At 43.8% G+C, this 17,578-nt stretch overlaps 2 protein-coding genes across 4 annotated transcripts; both read left to right on the top strand.

The window, feature by feature from the left end:
* On the top strand, window positions 1-5,185 carry LOC120051463 (regucalcin-like). Its single transcript, XM_038998334.1, has 8 exons — window positions 1-540; window positions 1,448-1,609; window positions 1,901-2,083; window positions 2,193-2,293; window positions 2,457-2,571; window positions 2,666-2,797; window positions 3,131-3,285; window positions 4,899-5,185. The coding sequence occupies exons 2-8, from the start codon at window positions 1,450-1,452 to the stop codon at window positions 4,947-4,949; spliced, it is 897 nt and encodes a 298-aa protein (XP_038854262.1). The 5' UTR covers window positions 1-540; window positions 1,448-1,449; the 3' UTR covers window positions 4,950-5,185.
* A 91-nt stretch (window positions 5,186-5,276) lies between these two features.
* LOC120051462 (PI-PLC X domain-containing protein 1-like) lies at window positions 5,277-10,207 on the top strand. 3 transcript variants are annotated; one of them, XM_038998333.1, is made up of 7 exons: window positions 5,277-5,579; window positions 6,671-6,807; window positions 7,654-7,821; window positions 8,077-8,232; window positions 9,092-9,204; window positions 9,284-9,357; window positions 9,546-10,207. In XM_038998333.1, the coding sequence occupies exons 1-7, from the start codon at window positions 5,483-5,485 to the stop codon at window positions 9,794-9,796; spliced, it is 996 nt and encodes a 331-aa protein (XP_038854261.1). In that variant the 5' UTR covers window positions 5,277-5,482; the 3' UTR covers window positions 9,797-10,207. The 3 variants fall into 3 exon arrangements, with proteins under 3 accessions (XP_038854261.1, XP_038854260.1, XP_038854259.1); XM_038998332.1 differs by lacking the exons at window positions 9,284-9,357; window positions 9,546-10,207 and having other exon boundaries at window positions 6,671-6,771; window positions 8,077-9,204; XM_038998331.1 differs by lacking the exons at window positions 9,284-9,357; window positions 9,546-10,207 and having other exon boundaries at window positions 8,077-9,204.
* Window positions 10,208-17,578: the final 7,371 nt, after the last annotated feature.

The following is a 17,578-nucleotide window of genomic DNA, read 5'->3' as shown; positions in this document are numbered from 1 at the left end:
ACGGGGAACATTATGGGAACACGGTACTCGGGAATGGGATCGGTGTCCTACGGGGAACATTATGGGAACACGGTACTCGGGAATGGGATCGGTGTCCTACGGGGAACATTATGGGAATACGGTACTCGGAAATGGGATCGGTGTCCTATGGGGAACATTATGGGAACTAGGCCGCTGTAGAAAACAAGAAACTCAGAATTACTGTTGCTTTCTGTAACAATCAACAGGGTATATTGTATGTAGGCTATTATGTAAACGCATCAGGTCAGAAAATGAGGTGCATAATGTGGCTAGACGACATTCAACAGCTATACCGTAACTACAGGCCTACTGTATGTGAGGGGGGATTCATGTGAAATGTTACAGTATAAATTGGACGCATTTTTTGCTGACGGCATGCTTTTTCAGTTGAGTAAGAGGTACCGCAGGGGGAGCGGACTACCCCTGTCACATGGTCTGTTTATTTGTCTGTCTGTGCGGCGAGACACTTTCTGTCACGCGATTCATAAGCTTTTCAGGCGACTTCGGCGTTTAAAACAGGTAATGTTGCCGTGTCTGTACAATGTGTTGTTTTCTGAGAAATCATTAACAAAGTTGCAAGTTATAGTATCCTAGCCAACAGTTGGCTAAAAGTAAAAACAAGTCGGTGTAGTGCAGTCATTTATATGGGGCTACGTAGAGAAATGAGAGTGAGTGAAGTAGAAGTTCACTCGCTGCCTTAGAGATAATTCAACAGCTGTGGCAGGCTACTGTCTATAACTCGCAGAGTACCCTGTTCAACGGAACATCTTTTGTCTTGCCTATTCACTCTCTCACTGGCACAAATACACAATCCGTGTCTCAAGGCTTAAAAATCCTTCTTTAACCAGTCTCCTCCCTTTCATCTACACTGATTGAAGTGGATTTAACAAGTGACATCAATAAGGGATCATCTTTCACCTGGATTCACCTGGTCAGTCTGTCATGGAAAGAGCAGGTGTTCTTAATGTTTTGTACATTATTGTATATTAAGAGTAACTTTCTTGAAACCAGATGTTTTAGACTTCAATTTGACTGTTTGTTGCGAAAGTGATATACTTTTAGTGGTAAATCTAAAAGACCCGGACCTCCCCCAGCCATCCTTGGGTACTTTGTCCCCCCTCAGTGTCTTGTTTTGCGCGCTTCGTACAAAATAATAACATGCAGTACGACAGGATATTTATAAACACAGCTCTTTATTAGCTAGCTATAACTGGTATGTTCACGTGTCTCATACCATGATCAACCGAAGATGACCTCACCACCTGTGTGGTCTTAACCAATCATAGCGCAGTATGATACGGTGGTAAAATGCATCCAATTACAATTCAGGATGTTTACGCATACGAATATTACTCAGATTTTTGGGGTGCATGATGCCCCTGGGCTACTGTGTATAACTGTGTGTGTGTGTGTCAAATTGCTTTAGTCATGTCTGTGAAGGTGGAGTGTGTGGTGAAAGAGAGGTGTGAGATCGGAGAAGGGCCAGTGTGGGAGGAGAAAGAAGGAACTCTGCTCTTTGTGGACATATCCGGACAGAAGATCCACCGCTGGAACCCAGCAACCAATCAGAAAGAGACAGTGGCCACAGGTAAACCAATCAGAAAGGCAGCTGTGACCCCGGGTGAATATGTCGTAACCACTAACTAAGGTTCAGTAAAGATCTTTTTCATTGAACTTCTATTTTGTAGATCCAGTTTGTTCTTCATGCAGGTTGTTTGGGCTATGAGGTAGCAACACTTTATACTCCTGTCATGTTCTGTATTTTTATTTTTACAACCCTCCCTGTTTCCAACTCCCCCCGTCCCTCTCCCTGCTCCCTGCTCCCTCTCCTCACCTTTTCCCTCTCTTCTCTTCCTCCAATCCCCACTCCTCCCCCCAGAGAAGTTTGTGGGCTGTGCGGTCCCTCGGCGGTCTGGAGGCTATGTGATCGGAGAGGGACGGAGTTTTGGAGCGCTGGACTGGGAGTCCAAGTCCATCTCCACCATCGCTGTCATCGATGAAGACAAACCCAACAACCGCTTTAATGATGGCAAGGTGGACCCTGCTGGACGCCTCTTTGCAGGTAGAGATTTATAGATCAATTCATTTGACAATCCGTTAATCCATCAAGCTCTCTTCTACCGCATCTGGTTTGTGCTCCATGTAATGTTCTGTTAACTGTGTTCTGTCAGGTACCATGGCGGTGGAGGAACGTCCTACAGTTCTAGAGCTGAAGCAGGGTTCTCTGTTCTCCCTGAACAAGGACCACATTGTAGTCAAACATTTCAATCAGGTGATACATAAGGGTGGAAGTGGAATGTTCTCAATGATAGTTTCTAGCATAAACAGTTCCGTGTCAGTGTGAGATATACAGTACCAACGACTAATCCTATAAGGTATTAGATGAAAAGAGACTGAAGCTGTCCTTTATGTTGCTATTTTTATTATTTGACCAGGTGGACATCTCAAACGGTCTGGACTGGTCTCTGGACCACAAAACCTTCTACTACATAGACAGCCTCACCTACACTGTGGAAGCCTTCAACTATGACATCAACACCGGGAGTATCAGTGAGGGACACACGCTCACACACACACATAAACCTTGTAATACATCGACAGCCTTGTGAATGTAGTGTGTGTTTGTGTGTGTGTGTGTGTGTAGGTAACCGGCGGATGGTGTATAAGATGGAGGAGGGGGAGGGGATTCCTGATGGCATGTGTATTGACGCAGACGGTAGACTCTGGGTCGCCTGCTACAATGGAGGCAGAGTGATTCAGATTGACCCACAGACAGGTGTGTGTGTACCTGCTTATGTGTGTCAGAGCATAACAGTTACAGTATATTATAATATGAAGGTAAAAACCACCAATCCCCCCTTTCCTTTTCTCCTTCTCTATCCCCTCCCTCTATCTCTCTGCCCCCTCCCTCTATCTCTCTGCCCCCTCCCTCTATCTCTCTGCCCCCTCACTCTATCTCTCTGCCCCCTCCCTCTATCTCTCTGCATTCTCTGCCCCCTCCCTCTCCCTCTCTCCCTCTCTCGCTCTGTCCTCTCTCCCTCTATCTCTCTCTCTGCTGCCTCGCTCTCTCTTTTCTCCCTCTCTCCATCTTCCCTCCCCCTTTTCTCAGGGGTGCGTTTGCAGACAGTGAAGCTACCAGTGGATAAGACAACATCATGTTGTTTCGGGGGTATAGACTATTCAGACCTGTACGTGACCTCAGCCTGCAAGGGAATGGATGAGGCAGACCTGGCCAAGCAACCACAGGCAGGCTTTGTCTTTAGGGTACGTGTGTGTGTGTGTCAGTGGAGGCTCCTCGGAGGAGGAAGAGGAGGACCATCCTACTCAGTAAATTTCAGAAGAAAAAAAAATAGTGAAACATTAAAAAAGTATAAAACTACTGAATGTATTCACATTTGACCAAATAACTGATTAAAACACACTTTTGTAATGGTCTGCAGTAGCCTGAACGGCACTCTCTGTGGTAGCACCATGGTGTAGCCAGAGGACAGCTATTTTCCATCCTCCTCTGAGTACATTGACTTCAATACAAAACCTAGGAGGCTCATGGTTCGCGCCCCCTTTCGTAATCATGACGACTTCCAGAGGACCTCCAACATATCAGAGATCTTGCAGCAAGAACTGACATGTTGTCTACCCAATCAAAGGATCAGAGAATGAATCTAGTACTGAAAGCATAAGCTACAGCTAGCTAGCACTGCAGTGCATAAAATGTGGGGAGTAGTTGACTCAAAGAGAGAGAAAGACTAAAATTGAACAGTTTTTAACAAATTAATTTCTTATATTAAGGAGAAGCAGCAGAGAGAAAAAGAGGGAGAGAGAGAGCTACTGTAGGCATATTTCATTGTATTTTTTTCACTTTCACTTACCTAATTTAGCCTACTCAAACATCTGGCTCAAACAGAGAGGAATGCTATTTGTGTTAGCTAGCTGGCTAAGGCTATCCAACACTGGAACTCTTCCAAGTCAATGTAAGCTTTTGGTTTTATAAATGTATTGCCACCGGGGCTCACCAGTGTAACTGCTTGCTGTACACTGTACAGCGTGATTGTAGCGGGTTTACTAACACATTTTTTCTAGTCGCTATGTTGACTATGAGGTTAGCTAATATGGTGACAACGATGTTGCCTGTGTGTAGCGGTTATGGTATGAAGGTTTGGCTTGGAAAGTTTTTTTTTTGCCTGGTCACAGACAGCTGTTGTGTTGTGCACTAAAGGCCACAAGGGAAGGGAAAAGGTGAGAGGATGAGAGTGCGTAGATGCGAGAAGGAATTAAACAACTAGCAAAATGATGATGCCGTTTGTATGTGGCTGCTATGAAAGTGAACTGCGTGTGCTGGTGATCAGGGGTGTGTTCATTCTGCCGATTCTGTTGAAAGACCTTTCTTAAACGGAAGCAAACAGAACGAAACAGGGATAAACCTAGCTATTTTGTCCAATAGAAACTCTTGTTTGCAACTTTTTGAACTTATGATTACAACCTAGATCAGCTAGATGCAGAGTGTGCAAGGCGGTATTGAATGTGTCACTGTTTGTCACCTTGATTACTCCAATTTGTCTCTCGACCTGTGTTAGAAACATTTTTTGTAATTTAGCGACACTCTTATCCAGAGTGACTTAGAGTAGTGAGTGCATACATTTTCATACTGTTGTATACTAACTAGGTTGTAGTAACCTCATGATAGGTATAGGGAAACACTTTGTATCATGTAGTATCCTAAACCTATTGGTTACAATGAGCTGGGCAAATGGAATATGAATGACAGTCATCCAATATGCTGTAATAGAAATAAGGCCATGCTCATAAATATAAAAAATAGTCCTCCCTAATCTTAAACGGCACTGTTTTATTCAGCCTGTGTTTTATTCTCCTTGCAGATCACAGGCCTGGGTGCAAAGGGCATTCCTGCAAATTCATTCACTGGATGAGTGACACAATGGAAACACTGAAAACCGGAAACCGGCCCTTGTCAATCATGCCATGATGATCAGCCAGTTACTCGGCTGCACAACTGAACTGCGCCCACTGACCACTAATCTCACTAATAAAATAATATGACTTTATGATTTTAAGCAAAACTCAACACGCCTCAGTTATAGTTACTGTACTTAATGTATTAGTAGGCTATTGTACATATTCTGTCCAATAAAAAAGCTAAAATTGATAGGTAGTTTGTATGAGGACTCTTATTTTGATACAATTCTCGCTGTTATGCCATTGCTGCTCGACGTCACGCGGCATTCATGCATGTTTTTTTCTTGGGGTAACTGGGATGTCCTCTTCCTGCTGAAGATAATCGGAAGCAAGAATAGGACCAAATGGGAAAGGGCATTTTCATCTCTTTCTAGTCACAGACCCGGGTGAAATCCAACATATTTACAGCATTTTAACTGTGGTCCTGCTACATTCCGCTCGCTGTTTACAAGCTATCATCAATAGTAGATGTCAGTAGGCGGTGGAAATGGAGCACGGAGACGTTTCGTCCACGAACGCAGACTGGATGTCTCAACTGCCAGAGGAACTGTGGGGTACACCGCTTTGGGACCTGGCGATACCCGGTGAGAATGAACTTAATAATGTCGAGTGATAGCCTACTGTTATCCTTTTTATTTCGATTACAAAATGAGTTTGATATAGAGTTTAGATCACAAGCTATTGTAAACCACCCTGGGTTTATAAGCGCGGATATCGACTCTGCCACTTGAGCATGCTTTTGGGGCACAATCGATTACGCACTAGACTTCGGGCTAGATCAGGGGTGGGCAAACTTTTTGACTCGCGGGCCACAATGGGTTCTAAAATTTGACAGAGGGGCCGGGCCAGGAGCATTTGGAGGGAGTGTTTGGGCCGGATATACTAAAGCATTAAATGTAGTGTGTGCAAACCTCATAGCACAGTAAGAACACTACAACCCAATTTATTAACTGTCTTTCAAATGTGAAAAATAGCCCTTATCAGTTAATAAATTTGTCTCAAGGAATATGCAAGATATGGCATTTACATACTATTTCGCCGCCCGTTCTTGTGTTGACTGCTTGCTAGCATAGTTTGCATGCTTCGTGGCAAAGTGACGGCTGATATTGTACTCTTTGAAAACCGCAACAGCTTCTTGGCATATCAGACATACAGCCGTTGATCGGACTTCAGTGAAGAAGTATTTTGTTGTCCACTCCTTATTAAACACTCGGCATTCGCTGTCCACTTTCCTTCTCTTTGGTCCGCTCATTTTCACAGAAGGGCTTAATGGTGACGTGAAACGAAGTGAAAATTAAAGTGAAATAAAGAGAAATACGCGCCACTCCAACAACGGTCAATGTGTTTTGAGTGCGCCATCTATTGGGGAAACGTGGGCATTGCAGGGAAAGGGGAAAAAAAGGAGGTTTTTACTATAATTTGGACAAGTTCGGCGGGCCGGATTAAAAAGCCTAACGGGCCGTATGTGGCCCGCGGGCCGTAGTTTGCCCATGTCTGGGCTAGATGGTTGAGGGTTCGAGACCTGTTCTATGTTCATATGGGACTAGCCGAGAGAAAACATTTGTCACGAGTTTCATTAGAGGAAGTAAGCCTGCTTTTTTCAAACCTATTCAGTCCCTTTCCTTGATGTCATATGACTTCGCTTTTGTGTCTTTGTTTTTGTCTCTGCTTGCAGGGAGTCATGACAGCATGAGTTACTGCCTGGATACACACTCTCCTGTCTTGGGTTCTGAGTCATTCATGCTGCAGTTTCTGGATCGACTGGCACCCTGCATTGTACGCCCCTGTGTCTACCGCTGGGCCACCACACAGGCAGGCTTCACACACCAAACACACACATGTTGGTTTTCCTATCCTTGTGGGGACCAAACTATTGATTCCCATTCAAAATCCTATTTTCCCCAACCCTAACCCCTAATTGTAACTGTAACCCTAAACCTAACCCCTAATTGTAACTGTAACCCTAAACCTAACTCCTAATTGTAACTGTAACCCTAAACCTAACTCCTAACCCCTAATTGTAACTGTAACCCTAAACCTAACTCCTAACCCCTAATTGTAACTGTAACCCTAAACCTAACTCCTAACCCCTAATTGTAACTGTAACCCTAAACCTAACTCCTAACCCCTAATTGTAACTGTAACCCTAAACCTAACCCCTAATTGTAACTGTAACCCTAAACCTAACTCCTAAGCCCTAATTGTAACTGTAACCCTAAACCTAACTCCTAACCCCTAATTGTAACTGTAACCCTAAACCTAACTCCTAACCCCTAATTGTAACTGTAACCCTAAACCTAACTCCTAACCCCTAATTGTAACTGTAACCCTAAACCTAACTCCTAACCCCTAATTGTAACCCTAAACCTAACTCCTAACCCCTAATTGTAACTGTAACCCTAAACCTAACTCCTAACCCCTAATTGTAACTGTAACCCTAAACCTAACTCCTAAGCCAAAAATAACCTTTTTTCCTTGTGGGGACTGGCGAAATGTCCCTTGTTTTTCCCCTGGTTTTACTATCCTTGTGAGCACTTCTGGTCCCCACAAGGATAATAAAACACACCAAACACACACACTGCAGACAGAGTACTGTGTGTGTGTATTATTAATATTATATACAATCTAAGAGATTTTCCCTGTCCTTTTCTCCTATAGGCGTGGTGTATTCCTGATCAGTTGGATGCTGGAATCCGGTTCTTCGATCTACGGATCGCCCATAAAAACATAAAAAATACACACAACACACAAGACTTGCTAAAAACACACAACACAGATGACACTCTGTACTTCGCACACGCGATCTATACGCTACAGACTGTAAAGGTACGGTATAGTAAACACACATGCCATTCTGGTGTGTTAATCTTCTGTACTCGATGTGAGAGCATATGCTCTAGAAATATTATTCACAATCCATTGTGTGTGTGTGTGTGTGTGTGTGTGTGTGTGTGTGTGTGTGTGTGTGTGTGTGTGTGTGTGTGTGTGTGTGTGTGTGTGTGTGTGTGTGTGTGTGTGTGTGTGTGTGTGTGTGTGTGTGTGTGTGTGTGTGTGTGTGTGTGTGTGTGTGTGTGTGTGTAGGAGGCCCTGTCAACCATGGCTGTGTGGTTGAAGCAGCACCAGAAGGAGGTAGTGATCCTGTCCTGTTCCCACTTCTACCTGCTGACTGACTCTGAGCACCAGGCCCTGGTCTGCTACATCACTCAGCTGTTTAAAGACAAACTCTGCCCCCCACAGGTACAGGATAGACAAGACCCCACTACTGCCTGTCTCAGTCAGGGTTGGGGTCAGTTCAGTTTTCAGAAAGTGGTGTCAGTTGGGGTGAGTTCGTGTTTTCAGGAAGTGGTGTTAGTTGGGGTGAGTTCACGTTTTCAGGAAGTGGTGCCAGTTGGGGTGAGTTCACGTTTTCAGGAAGTGGTGCCAGTTGGGGTGAGTTCACCTTTTCAGGAAGTGGTGCCAGTTGGGGTGAGTTCACCTTTTCAGGAAGTGGTGCCAGTTGGGGTGAGTTCACGTTTTCAGGAAGTGGTGCCAGTTGGGGTGAGTTCACCTTTTCAGGAAGTGGTGTTAGTTGGGGTGAGTTCACGTTTTCAGGAAGTGGTGCCAGTTGGGGTGAGTTCACGTTTTCAGGAAGTGGTGTTAGTTGGGGTGAGTTCACGTTTTCAGGAAGTGGTGCCAGTTGGGGTGAGTTCACGTTTTCAGGAAGTGGTGCCAGTTGGGGTGAGTTCACGTTTTCAGGAAGTGGTGCCAGTTGGGGTGAGTTCACGTTTTCTGGAAGTGGTGCCAGTTTGGGTGAGTTCGCGTTTTCAGGAAGTGGTGCCAGTTGGGGTGAGTTCGCGTTTTCAGGAAGTGGTGCCAGTTGGGGTGAGTTCGTGTTTTCAGGAAGTGGTGCCAGTTGGGGTGAGTTCACGTTTTCAGGAAGTGGTGCCAGTTGGGGTGAGTTCACGTTTTCAGGAAGTGGTGCCAGTTGGGGTGAGTTCGTGTTTTCAGGAAGTGGTGTTAGTTGGGGTCAGATAAGTTTTCAGGAAGTGAAGTGTCCATTGTTTTCTGTGTTTTATTGGCATGAAAGGTGAATGAACTCTCGTGTATGTGTGTGTAGGAGACTCCCTATCTGAGCCAGTGCTGGGATCTGGGGCAGCAAGTCATCATTTCGTACGACGATGAGACGATTCTTCACCAACACAAGGAACTGTGGCCTAAGATCCCTTACTGGTACGCTCTGTGTGTGGGACTCTGTGTGTGGGACTCTGTGTGGATGTGTGTTAAACCTGTAACCTTTGACCCTTTACAGGTACGCTGACTCGGCAGACCCCAAAGAGGTAATTTCTTACCTGGAGGAGCGGCAGAAGGCCCAAGGAAGAGCAGGTTAGTGTGTGTGTGTGTGTGTGTGTGTGTGTGTGTGTGTGTGTGTGTGTGTGTGTGTGTGTGTGTGTGTGTGTGTGTGTGTGTGTGTGTGTGTGTGTGTGTGTGTGTGTGTGTGTGTGTGTGTGTGTGTGCGTGCGCGCGTGGGCTTGCGTGTCCTTTGATTGACAGCTGAGCTCTTTGATTGACAGCTCATTTCTTCACCTCGGGGCTGAACCTGACGGAGGATACTGCTGTGGTGGTCTGCAACCCCTGTCTGACGATGAGGAAGTTAACGATGAAGAGTTTCTCCCTGCTGCTGGACTGGGTGGAGAAGCAGACTCCTGGACCGGACCAGACCGCTGTCAACATCATTTGTGGAGACTTTGTGGGTCTGAACCACTTTGCCTCTGTGGTTATCGGGCTCAATAAGAAACTACTGAAGACAGAGAGCCACAGATGACTCACAAGGGACGGAGTGAGAAAGAGACCGACAGATTAACATGCACAGAATCCCAAATGGCTTCTAGCTCCTTCTCCCTATGCAGTTGTGGAGATCTGAGAGGTTTGGTTAGGTATAATCAACATGTTACTCTGATACACTAGATCAGGGGTGTCAAACTCATTCCATGGAGGGCCTACTGTCTGTGGGTTTTTTGGTTTTTCCTTTCATTTACACCTAGACAACCAGGTGAGGGGAGTTCCTTACTAATTAGTGACCTTATTTCATCAATCATGTACAAGGGAGGATCGAAAACACGCAGACACTCAGTCCTCTGTGGAATGAGTTTGACACGTGTACTACTAGATCATATGAATGAGTTTGACACGTGCACTACTAGATCATATGAATGAGTTTGACACGTGCACTACTAGATCATATGAATGAGTTTGACACGTACACTACTAGATCGTATGAATGAGTTTGACACGTGCACTACTAGATCATATGAATGAGTTTGACACGTGCACTGCTAGATCATATGAACGAGTTCCCATGTTTCCCTACGTCTACCTAGAGCACAGGGTGTCAGGTTTACTGTGTTGTTAATGAGTATGATGGATACAATCAGAGGTTTTTACATTCTAAAGTGATGCCAAAGGAAAAGTTCCATCAGATGGACAATATAATTTATTTTCTATTCTATATGCAAATACACTACATGCAGGGGCAAATACATAAATATCTATTGAACTTTTCATCAGTTTGAGGAATCTTTATTTCAAACATAATTAACACTAACAATTGATACGCAAAACAACGCCGGATTCAAAACTTTGAATATTTAAATTCCTATACAAAATTCTTGCAACTAATAGAATGTTATATATATATGGGGGATACAATCTTCCCAGCTCTGCAGATTCTGCTGTGAGGAGGCAGAGTCATTAGATCATTTATTTTGATATTGTCCTTATGTAGCTCGTTTTTGGTCACAGGTCCAGGAATGGCTGAAGAATTGCAACATTTGCCTAGAACTAACGCTACAGATAGCAATACTGGGTGATTTGAAAAGCCATAGTCAATCAATCAATAATATAATTATTTTAGCAAAAATGTTTATTTTTAATTTACAATCTGTAGAAGCTATGAGAATAGGAAGGTTCAAATCTTTTGTGAAGCATCACAGCACAGTTGAAAAATATATGGCAAATAGAAATCCGAAATGGATGATGTTGAGAGATAGATGGGAGGGGTTGAATGGAGCTGAAGGGTGGGACTAATAACAAGATAAACAATGTAAAACATACGGGATCTGTAAAATGTATATAGGTTCGGAACTTTTGTGAAATAGCACAGTTACAAATAGAAATCAAACTGGATGGACATCAGAAATAGAGGAAGGACTAAGAACAAACAAGAGAGAACTATTGTAAAGTAGACCGTGTCTGTAAAATGTGTATAAGGTGTATAAATTGAAGGTAAAAGCAGAAGTGTTTATTAGTTTACTCCAATTGGGGGATCAGTGGTGGGGTTTGCAGGGAATAATAATAAAGGTATATTCTTTTTAAAAGTATGTATGTCTATATAGGTATGTGTATGTATATGTATACATGCGTGTATGGATATATATATTTACCAAAAAAATATGGGGGATTGGAAATGATGCAGACAATTACATTGGAAGCAACATTCTTTCCGCAATATTAAGCTGATCCACCCCTTTAAAAAAATATTTTTAAAACATTTAAAAATACATTTAAACATTTTTAAAAACACTAACAACACCGTGAAATAGTCATGTTACAGCAGGTGTGACTTTATAAAATAAACCACTTCCTCACAGCTGAGAATGAATACCCTGAGAAACTGTCATGTAAACTGTGTGCTGCCCTCCTGTGTTCAAACAGCAGAAGTGCAGTAAAACATGTTGTAGGGACAGATCTGTTGGCACTAGTTTAATTTTCTAGAGGAAACTAAAACAGAAGCTAACAAAAAGGTCGATAAAAGTGTATGGTGAATCAAAATAATAATACATTTAAAATCATATCATAATAAAGGAAAAAGCAGAAATGATGGCAGATCACTGAACAAAAGATACATTTGAACTCACACCTAACAAGGTGCACAATTAATGTCACACCATTAACTAGAAAAATAGATACATTGTAGAAAATATAGTGAACACATACTTTAAATAAACATTGATGTAATTCACAAATGGCAATTCACAGTAAGGCACTTCATTGATACAGCCAGACAGAACAAACTATAAAATTAATAAAGATGGAATATCTAGCAGTTGAAATCTAATTCATGAAATATAATCTAACTCCTTCAAAAGGCAATTATTTCTGAAAAAGAAGCAACATGGCCTCCTGCTCTAAAGTCTCTATATGGGAAGATCTCAACTGCATGTCCTTGTCTCCTTCTCAAAACCAATTGGAGGAGAAGGTCCGAGGGGAAGGAACTCTGGCTTTCTCATGCAATGGGTTTTGAGAAAGATACAGGGAGAGAGGACGCGAGGAGTATGCAATTTACACCTTCCCTATGACTTTGGTTTACCTTCTCTTATCACACGTCCCTTCACATCTCCTTCAGAAGAATCCCATAAGGGCGGATGGAGCGCTCCACAATCCTCCTCCCTTCTTCCTCAGATGTGCCGTCATTAACTGGAACAAGCCAGTAGTCAACTCTCTTACAGATCTTCCGTTGGGCTGGGTTGATGCGGTTCTGAAGGACCATCCTGTAGGTTTTCCCGTTTGTCTTCGACACAAAGTCTCTAGCGTAGCCGCTGGCTTGGCTGAGGTCAGGAGTGGAGTAGATCCCTCGCCCGTAGAGCTGCCTATCTCCTACTTTATAGTGGGACTGGATGATGCCTTTAGCCCCGTCCTCGCTGGTACCGTGATATGACACTGGCCACTCCCTGGGTTCCGAGTATGTCCGAATCCCGTTTGGACCGAGCCATGTGTTATCTCCGTATTTGTCCAGAACCTTCAACGCGATCCGTTTCCATCCACATGGTCGCTTGTAACCCTCATCGCCTCTCACAAAACTCTCAGAGTCGGAAATGTCGGTGAAGTCATAATCGAACTTCCTATCGAAGAATTTTTCCTCATCCACAAAGAGTTCGGTGTTGGTTGCCTTTCTTTTGCCCTCGCTGAAGAAAAGCACTGATAACCCCCATGTCAACCATGAGACAGGGTTGAGCCACTGCAGGAGAGAGGTGACGCCCAGGACAGAACCGATGAGAAAGCCTTCCACAGTCAAAAGGTTTTCAGGTGTCTTGCCAGGGTTGTTCCTCTGAAAGTCGGACAAGGGCCTCACCGTGGCTCCCATTGCCACTGATAGGGCCTCATAGCGTACACCCTCGTCAAGCATGACTGGTCTGAGAACAGTTGTTAAAAGTGAAAGCCTCTCAAACCAGTAAGGATATGTGTCTGTAGCTGATCGTGGAGCAATCGTTAGCAGCTAACACCTCAAACTTCTCTCAGGCACTTGGTCTGTATTTGTCCATTGTCTTTGCAAACTAACCGAATTAAAAACCTTCTGGCTACTACAGAAATACTGTCTCCACCCACATAGACAGACTTTCAGTTTCATTTTTAGTCGTGGCAGGGGACAAGGCTTATAAACAGGAAATCAATAGCAGACTAGCTGGGACATAACTTGACTGAATAGAAAGTAAATCCTGCACCACAGGAGCTCACCTCCAGCACACACATACACACTGTGGACTTTGGACTGATCTGAATTTATATGTAGGCTAGTTAACTTGTGAATCTTCTGTGAACTTTTACTCAAATGCTGAACTAGCATAGGCATACTTTATATTTTATCTCAGACTTTTATAGCCTACTGGGCTCATAGAGAGCTAGTCTCTCACATGACCTTTATAGCCTACTGGGCTCATAGAGAGCTAGTCTCTCACATGACTTTTATAGCCTACTGGACTCATAGAGAGCTAGTCTCTCACATGACTTTTATAGCCTACTGGGCTCATAGAGAGCTAGTCTCTCACATGACTTTTATAGCCTACTGGGCTCATAGAGAGCTAGTCTCTCACATGACTTTTATAGCCTACTGGACTCATAGAGAGCTAGTCTCTCACATGACTTTTATAGCCTACTGGGCTCATAGAGAGCTAGTCTCTCACATGACATATATACCTACTGGACTCATAGAGAGCTAGTCTCTCACATGACTTTTATAGCCTACTGGGCTCATAGAGAGCTAGTCTCTCACATGACTTTTATAGCCTACTGGGCTCATAGAGAACTAGTCTCTCACATGACTTTTATAGCCTACTAGGCTCATAGAGAGCTAGTCTCTCACATGACTTTTATATCCTACTGGACTCATAGAGAGCTAGTCTCTCACATGACATCTATAGCCTACTGGGCTCATAGAGAGCTAGTCTCTCACATGACTTTTATAGCCTACTGGGCTCATAGAGAGCTAGTCTCTCACATGACATCTATAGCCTACTGGGCTCATAGAGAGCTAGTCTCTCACATGACATCTATAGCCTACTGGGCTCATAGAGAGCTAGTCTCTCACATGACTTTTATAGCCTACTGGGCTCATAGAGAGCTAGTCTCTCACATGACATCTATAGCCTACTGGACTCATAGAGAGCTAGTCTCTCACATGACTTTTATAGCCTACTGGGCTCATAGAGAGCTAGTCTCTCACATGATATTTATAGCCTACTGGGCTCATAGAGAGCTAGTCTCTCACATGACTTTTATAGCCTACTGGGCTCATAGAGAGCTAGTCTCTCACATGACTTTTATAGCCTACTGGGCTCATAGAGAGCTAGTCTCTCACATGACTTTTATAGCCTACTGGGCTCATAGAGAGCTAGTCTCTCACATGACATTTATAGCCTACTGGGCTCATAGAGAGCTAGTCTCTCACATGACTTTTATAGCCTACTGGACTCATAGAGAGCTAGTCTCTCACATGACTTTTATAGCCTACTGGACTCATAGAGAGCTAGTCTCTCACATGACTTTTATAGCCTACTGGACTCATAGAGAGCTAGTCTCTCACATGACTTTTATAGCCTACTGGACTCATAGAGAGCTAGTCTCTCACATGACATTTATAGCCTACTGGGCTCATAGAGAGCTAGTCTCTCACATGACTTTTATAGCCTACTGGGCTCATAGAGAGCTAGTCTCTCACATGACTTTTATAGCCTACTGGGCTCATAGAGAGCTAGTCTCTCACATGACTTTTATAGCCTACTGGGCTCATAGAGAGCTAGTCTCTCACATGACTTTTATAGCCTACTGGACTCATAGAGAGCTAGTCTCTCACATGACATCTATAGCCTACTGGACTCATAGAGAGCTAGTCTCTCACATGACATTTATAGCCTACTGAACTCATAGAGAGCTAGTCTCTCACATGACTTTTATAGCCTACTGGACTCATAGAGAGCTAGTCTCTCACATGACATTTATAGCCTACTGGGCTCATAGAGAGCTAGTCTCTCACATGACTTTTATAGCCTACTGGGCTCATAGAGAGCTAGTCTCTCACATGACTTTTATAGCCTACTGGGCTCATAGAGAGCTAGTCTCTCACATGACTTTTATAGCCTACTGGACTCATAGAGAGCTAGTCTCTCACATGACTTTTATAGCCTACTGGGCTCATAGAGAGCTAGTCTCTCACATGACATATATACCTACTGGACTCATAGAGAGCTAGTCTCTCACATGACTTTTATAGCCTACTGGGCTCATAGAGAGCTAGTCTCTCACATGACTTTTATAGCCTACTGGGCTCATAGAGAGCTAGTCTCTCACATGACTTTTATAGCCTACTAGGCTCATAGAGAGCTAGTCTCTCACATGACTTTTATAGCCTACTGGACTCATAGAGAGCTAGTCTCTCACATGACATCTATAGCCTACTGGGCTCATAGAGAGCTAGTCTCTCACATGACTTTTATAGCCTACTGGGCTCATAGAGAGCTAGTCTCTCACATGACTTTTATAGCCTACTGGACTCATAGAGAGCTAGTCTCTCACATGACATCTATAGCCTACTGGGCTCATAGAGAGCTAGTCTCTCACATGACTTTTATAGCCTACTGGGCTCATAGAGAGCTAGTCTCTCACATGACTCTTATAGCCTACTGGGCTCATAGAGAGCTAGTCTCTCACATGACATCTATAGCCTACTGGGCTCATAGAGAGCTAGTCTCTCACATGACTTTTATAGCCTACTGGGCTCATAGAGAGCTAGTCTCTCACATGACATCTATAGCCTACTGGACTCATAGAGAGCTAGTCTCTCACATGACTTTTATAGCCTACTGGGCTCATAGAGAGCTAGTCTCTCACATGACTCTTATAGCCTACTGGGCTCATAGAGAGCTAGTCTCTCACATGACATCTATAGCCTACTGGGCTCATAGAGAGCTAGTCTCTCACATGACTTTTATAGCCTACTGGGCTCATAGAGAGCTAGTCTCTCACATGACATCTATAGCCTACTGGACTCATAGAGAGCTAGTCTCTCACATGACTTTTATAGCCTACTGGGCTCATAGAGAGCTAGTCTCTCACATGACATTTATAGCCTACTGGGCTCATAGAGAGCTAGTCTCTCACATGACTTTTATAGCCTACTGGGCTCATAGAGAGCTAGTCTCTCACATGACTTTTATAGCCTACTGGGCTCATAGAGAGCTAGTCTCTCACATGACTTTTATAGCCTACTGGGCTCATAGAGAGCTAGTCTCTCACATGACTTTTATAGCCTACTGGACTCATAGAGAGCTAGTCTCTCACATGACATCTATAGCCTACTGGACTCATAGAGAGCTAGTCTCTCACATGACATTTATAGCCTACTGGACTCATAGAGAGCTAGTCTCTCACATGACATTTATAGCCTACTGGGCTCATAGAGAGCTAGTCTCTCACATGACATTTATAGCCTACTGGACTCATAGAGAGCTAGTCTCTCACATGACTTTTATAGCCTACTGGACTCATAGAGAGCTAGTCTCTCACATGACATTTATAGCCTACTGGGCTCATAGAGAGCTAGTCTCTCACATGACTTTTATAGCCTACTGGGCTCATAGAGAGCTAGTCTCTCACATGACTTTTATAGCCTACTGGGCTCATAGAGAGCTAGTCTCTCACATGACTTTTATAGCCTACTGGGCTCATAGAGAGCTAGTCTCTCACATGACTTTTATAGCCTACTGGACTCATAGAGAGCTAGTCTCTCACATGACATCTATAGCCTACTGGACTCATAGAGAGCTAGTCTCTCACATGACATTTATAGCCTACTGAACTCATAGAGAGCTAGTCTCTCACATGACTTTTATAGCCTACTGGACTCATAGAGAGCTAGTCTCTCACATGACATTTATAGCCTACTGGGCTCATAGAGAGCTAGTCTCTCACATGACTTTTATAGCCTACTGGACTCATAGAGAGCTAGTCTCTCACATGACATCTATAGTCTACTGGGCTCATAGAGAGCTAGTCTCTCACATGACTTTTATAGCCTACTGGACTCATAGAGAGCTAGTCTCTCACATGACTTTTATAGCCTACTGGGCTCATAGAGAGCTAGTCTCTCACATTATGAGCCCAGTAGGCTATAAAAGTAGAGAGCTAGTCTCTCACATGACATCTATAGCCTACTGGACTCATAGAGAGCTAGTCTCTCACATGACATCTATAGCCTACTGGGCTCACAGAGAGCTAGTCTCTCACATGACTTTTATAGCCTACTGGGCTCATAGAGAGCTAGTCTCTCACATGA

Source organism: Salvelinus namaycush, chromosome 7 (genome assembly GCF_016432855.1).
Source record: "Salvelinus namaycush isolate Seneca chromosome 7, SaNama_1.0, whole genome shotgun sequence".
Classification (NCBI taxonomy): domain Eukaryota; kingdom Metazoa; phylum Chordata; class Actinopteri; order Salmoniformes; family Salmonidae; genus Salvelinus; species Salvelinus namaycush.
This window is presented reverse-complemented; position numbering and strand designations above follow the sequence as displayed.

Excerpts from the sequence above, each read along its gene's own strand:
- LOC120051463 (XM_038998334.1), top strand. The coding sequence starts at position 1,450 with ATGTCTGTGAAGGTGGAGTGTGTGGTGAAAGAGAGGTGTGAGATCGGA. Across the intron at positions 1,610-1,900 it reads GAAAGAGACAGTGGCCACAG|AGAAGTTTGTGGGCTGTGCG; the intron begins GTAAACCAATCA and ends TCCTCCCCCCAG. Across the intron at positions 2,294-2,456 it reads TAGTCAAACATTTCAATCAG|GTGGACATCTCAAACGGTCT; the intron begins GTGATACATAAG and ends TTATTTGACCAG.
- LOC120051462 (XM_038998331.1), top strand. The coding sequence starts at position 5,483 with ATGGAGCACGGAGACGTTTCGTCCACGAACGCAGACTGGATGTCTCAA. Across the intron at positions 5,580-6,670 it reads TTGGGACCTGGCGATACCCG|GGAGTCATGACAGCATGAGT; the intron begins GTGAGAATGAAC and ends CTCTGCTTGCAG. Across the intron at positions 7,822-8,076 it reads ATACGCTACAGACTGTAAAG|GAGGCCCTGTCAACCATGGC; the intron begins GTACGGTATAGT and ends GTGTGTGTGTAG.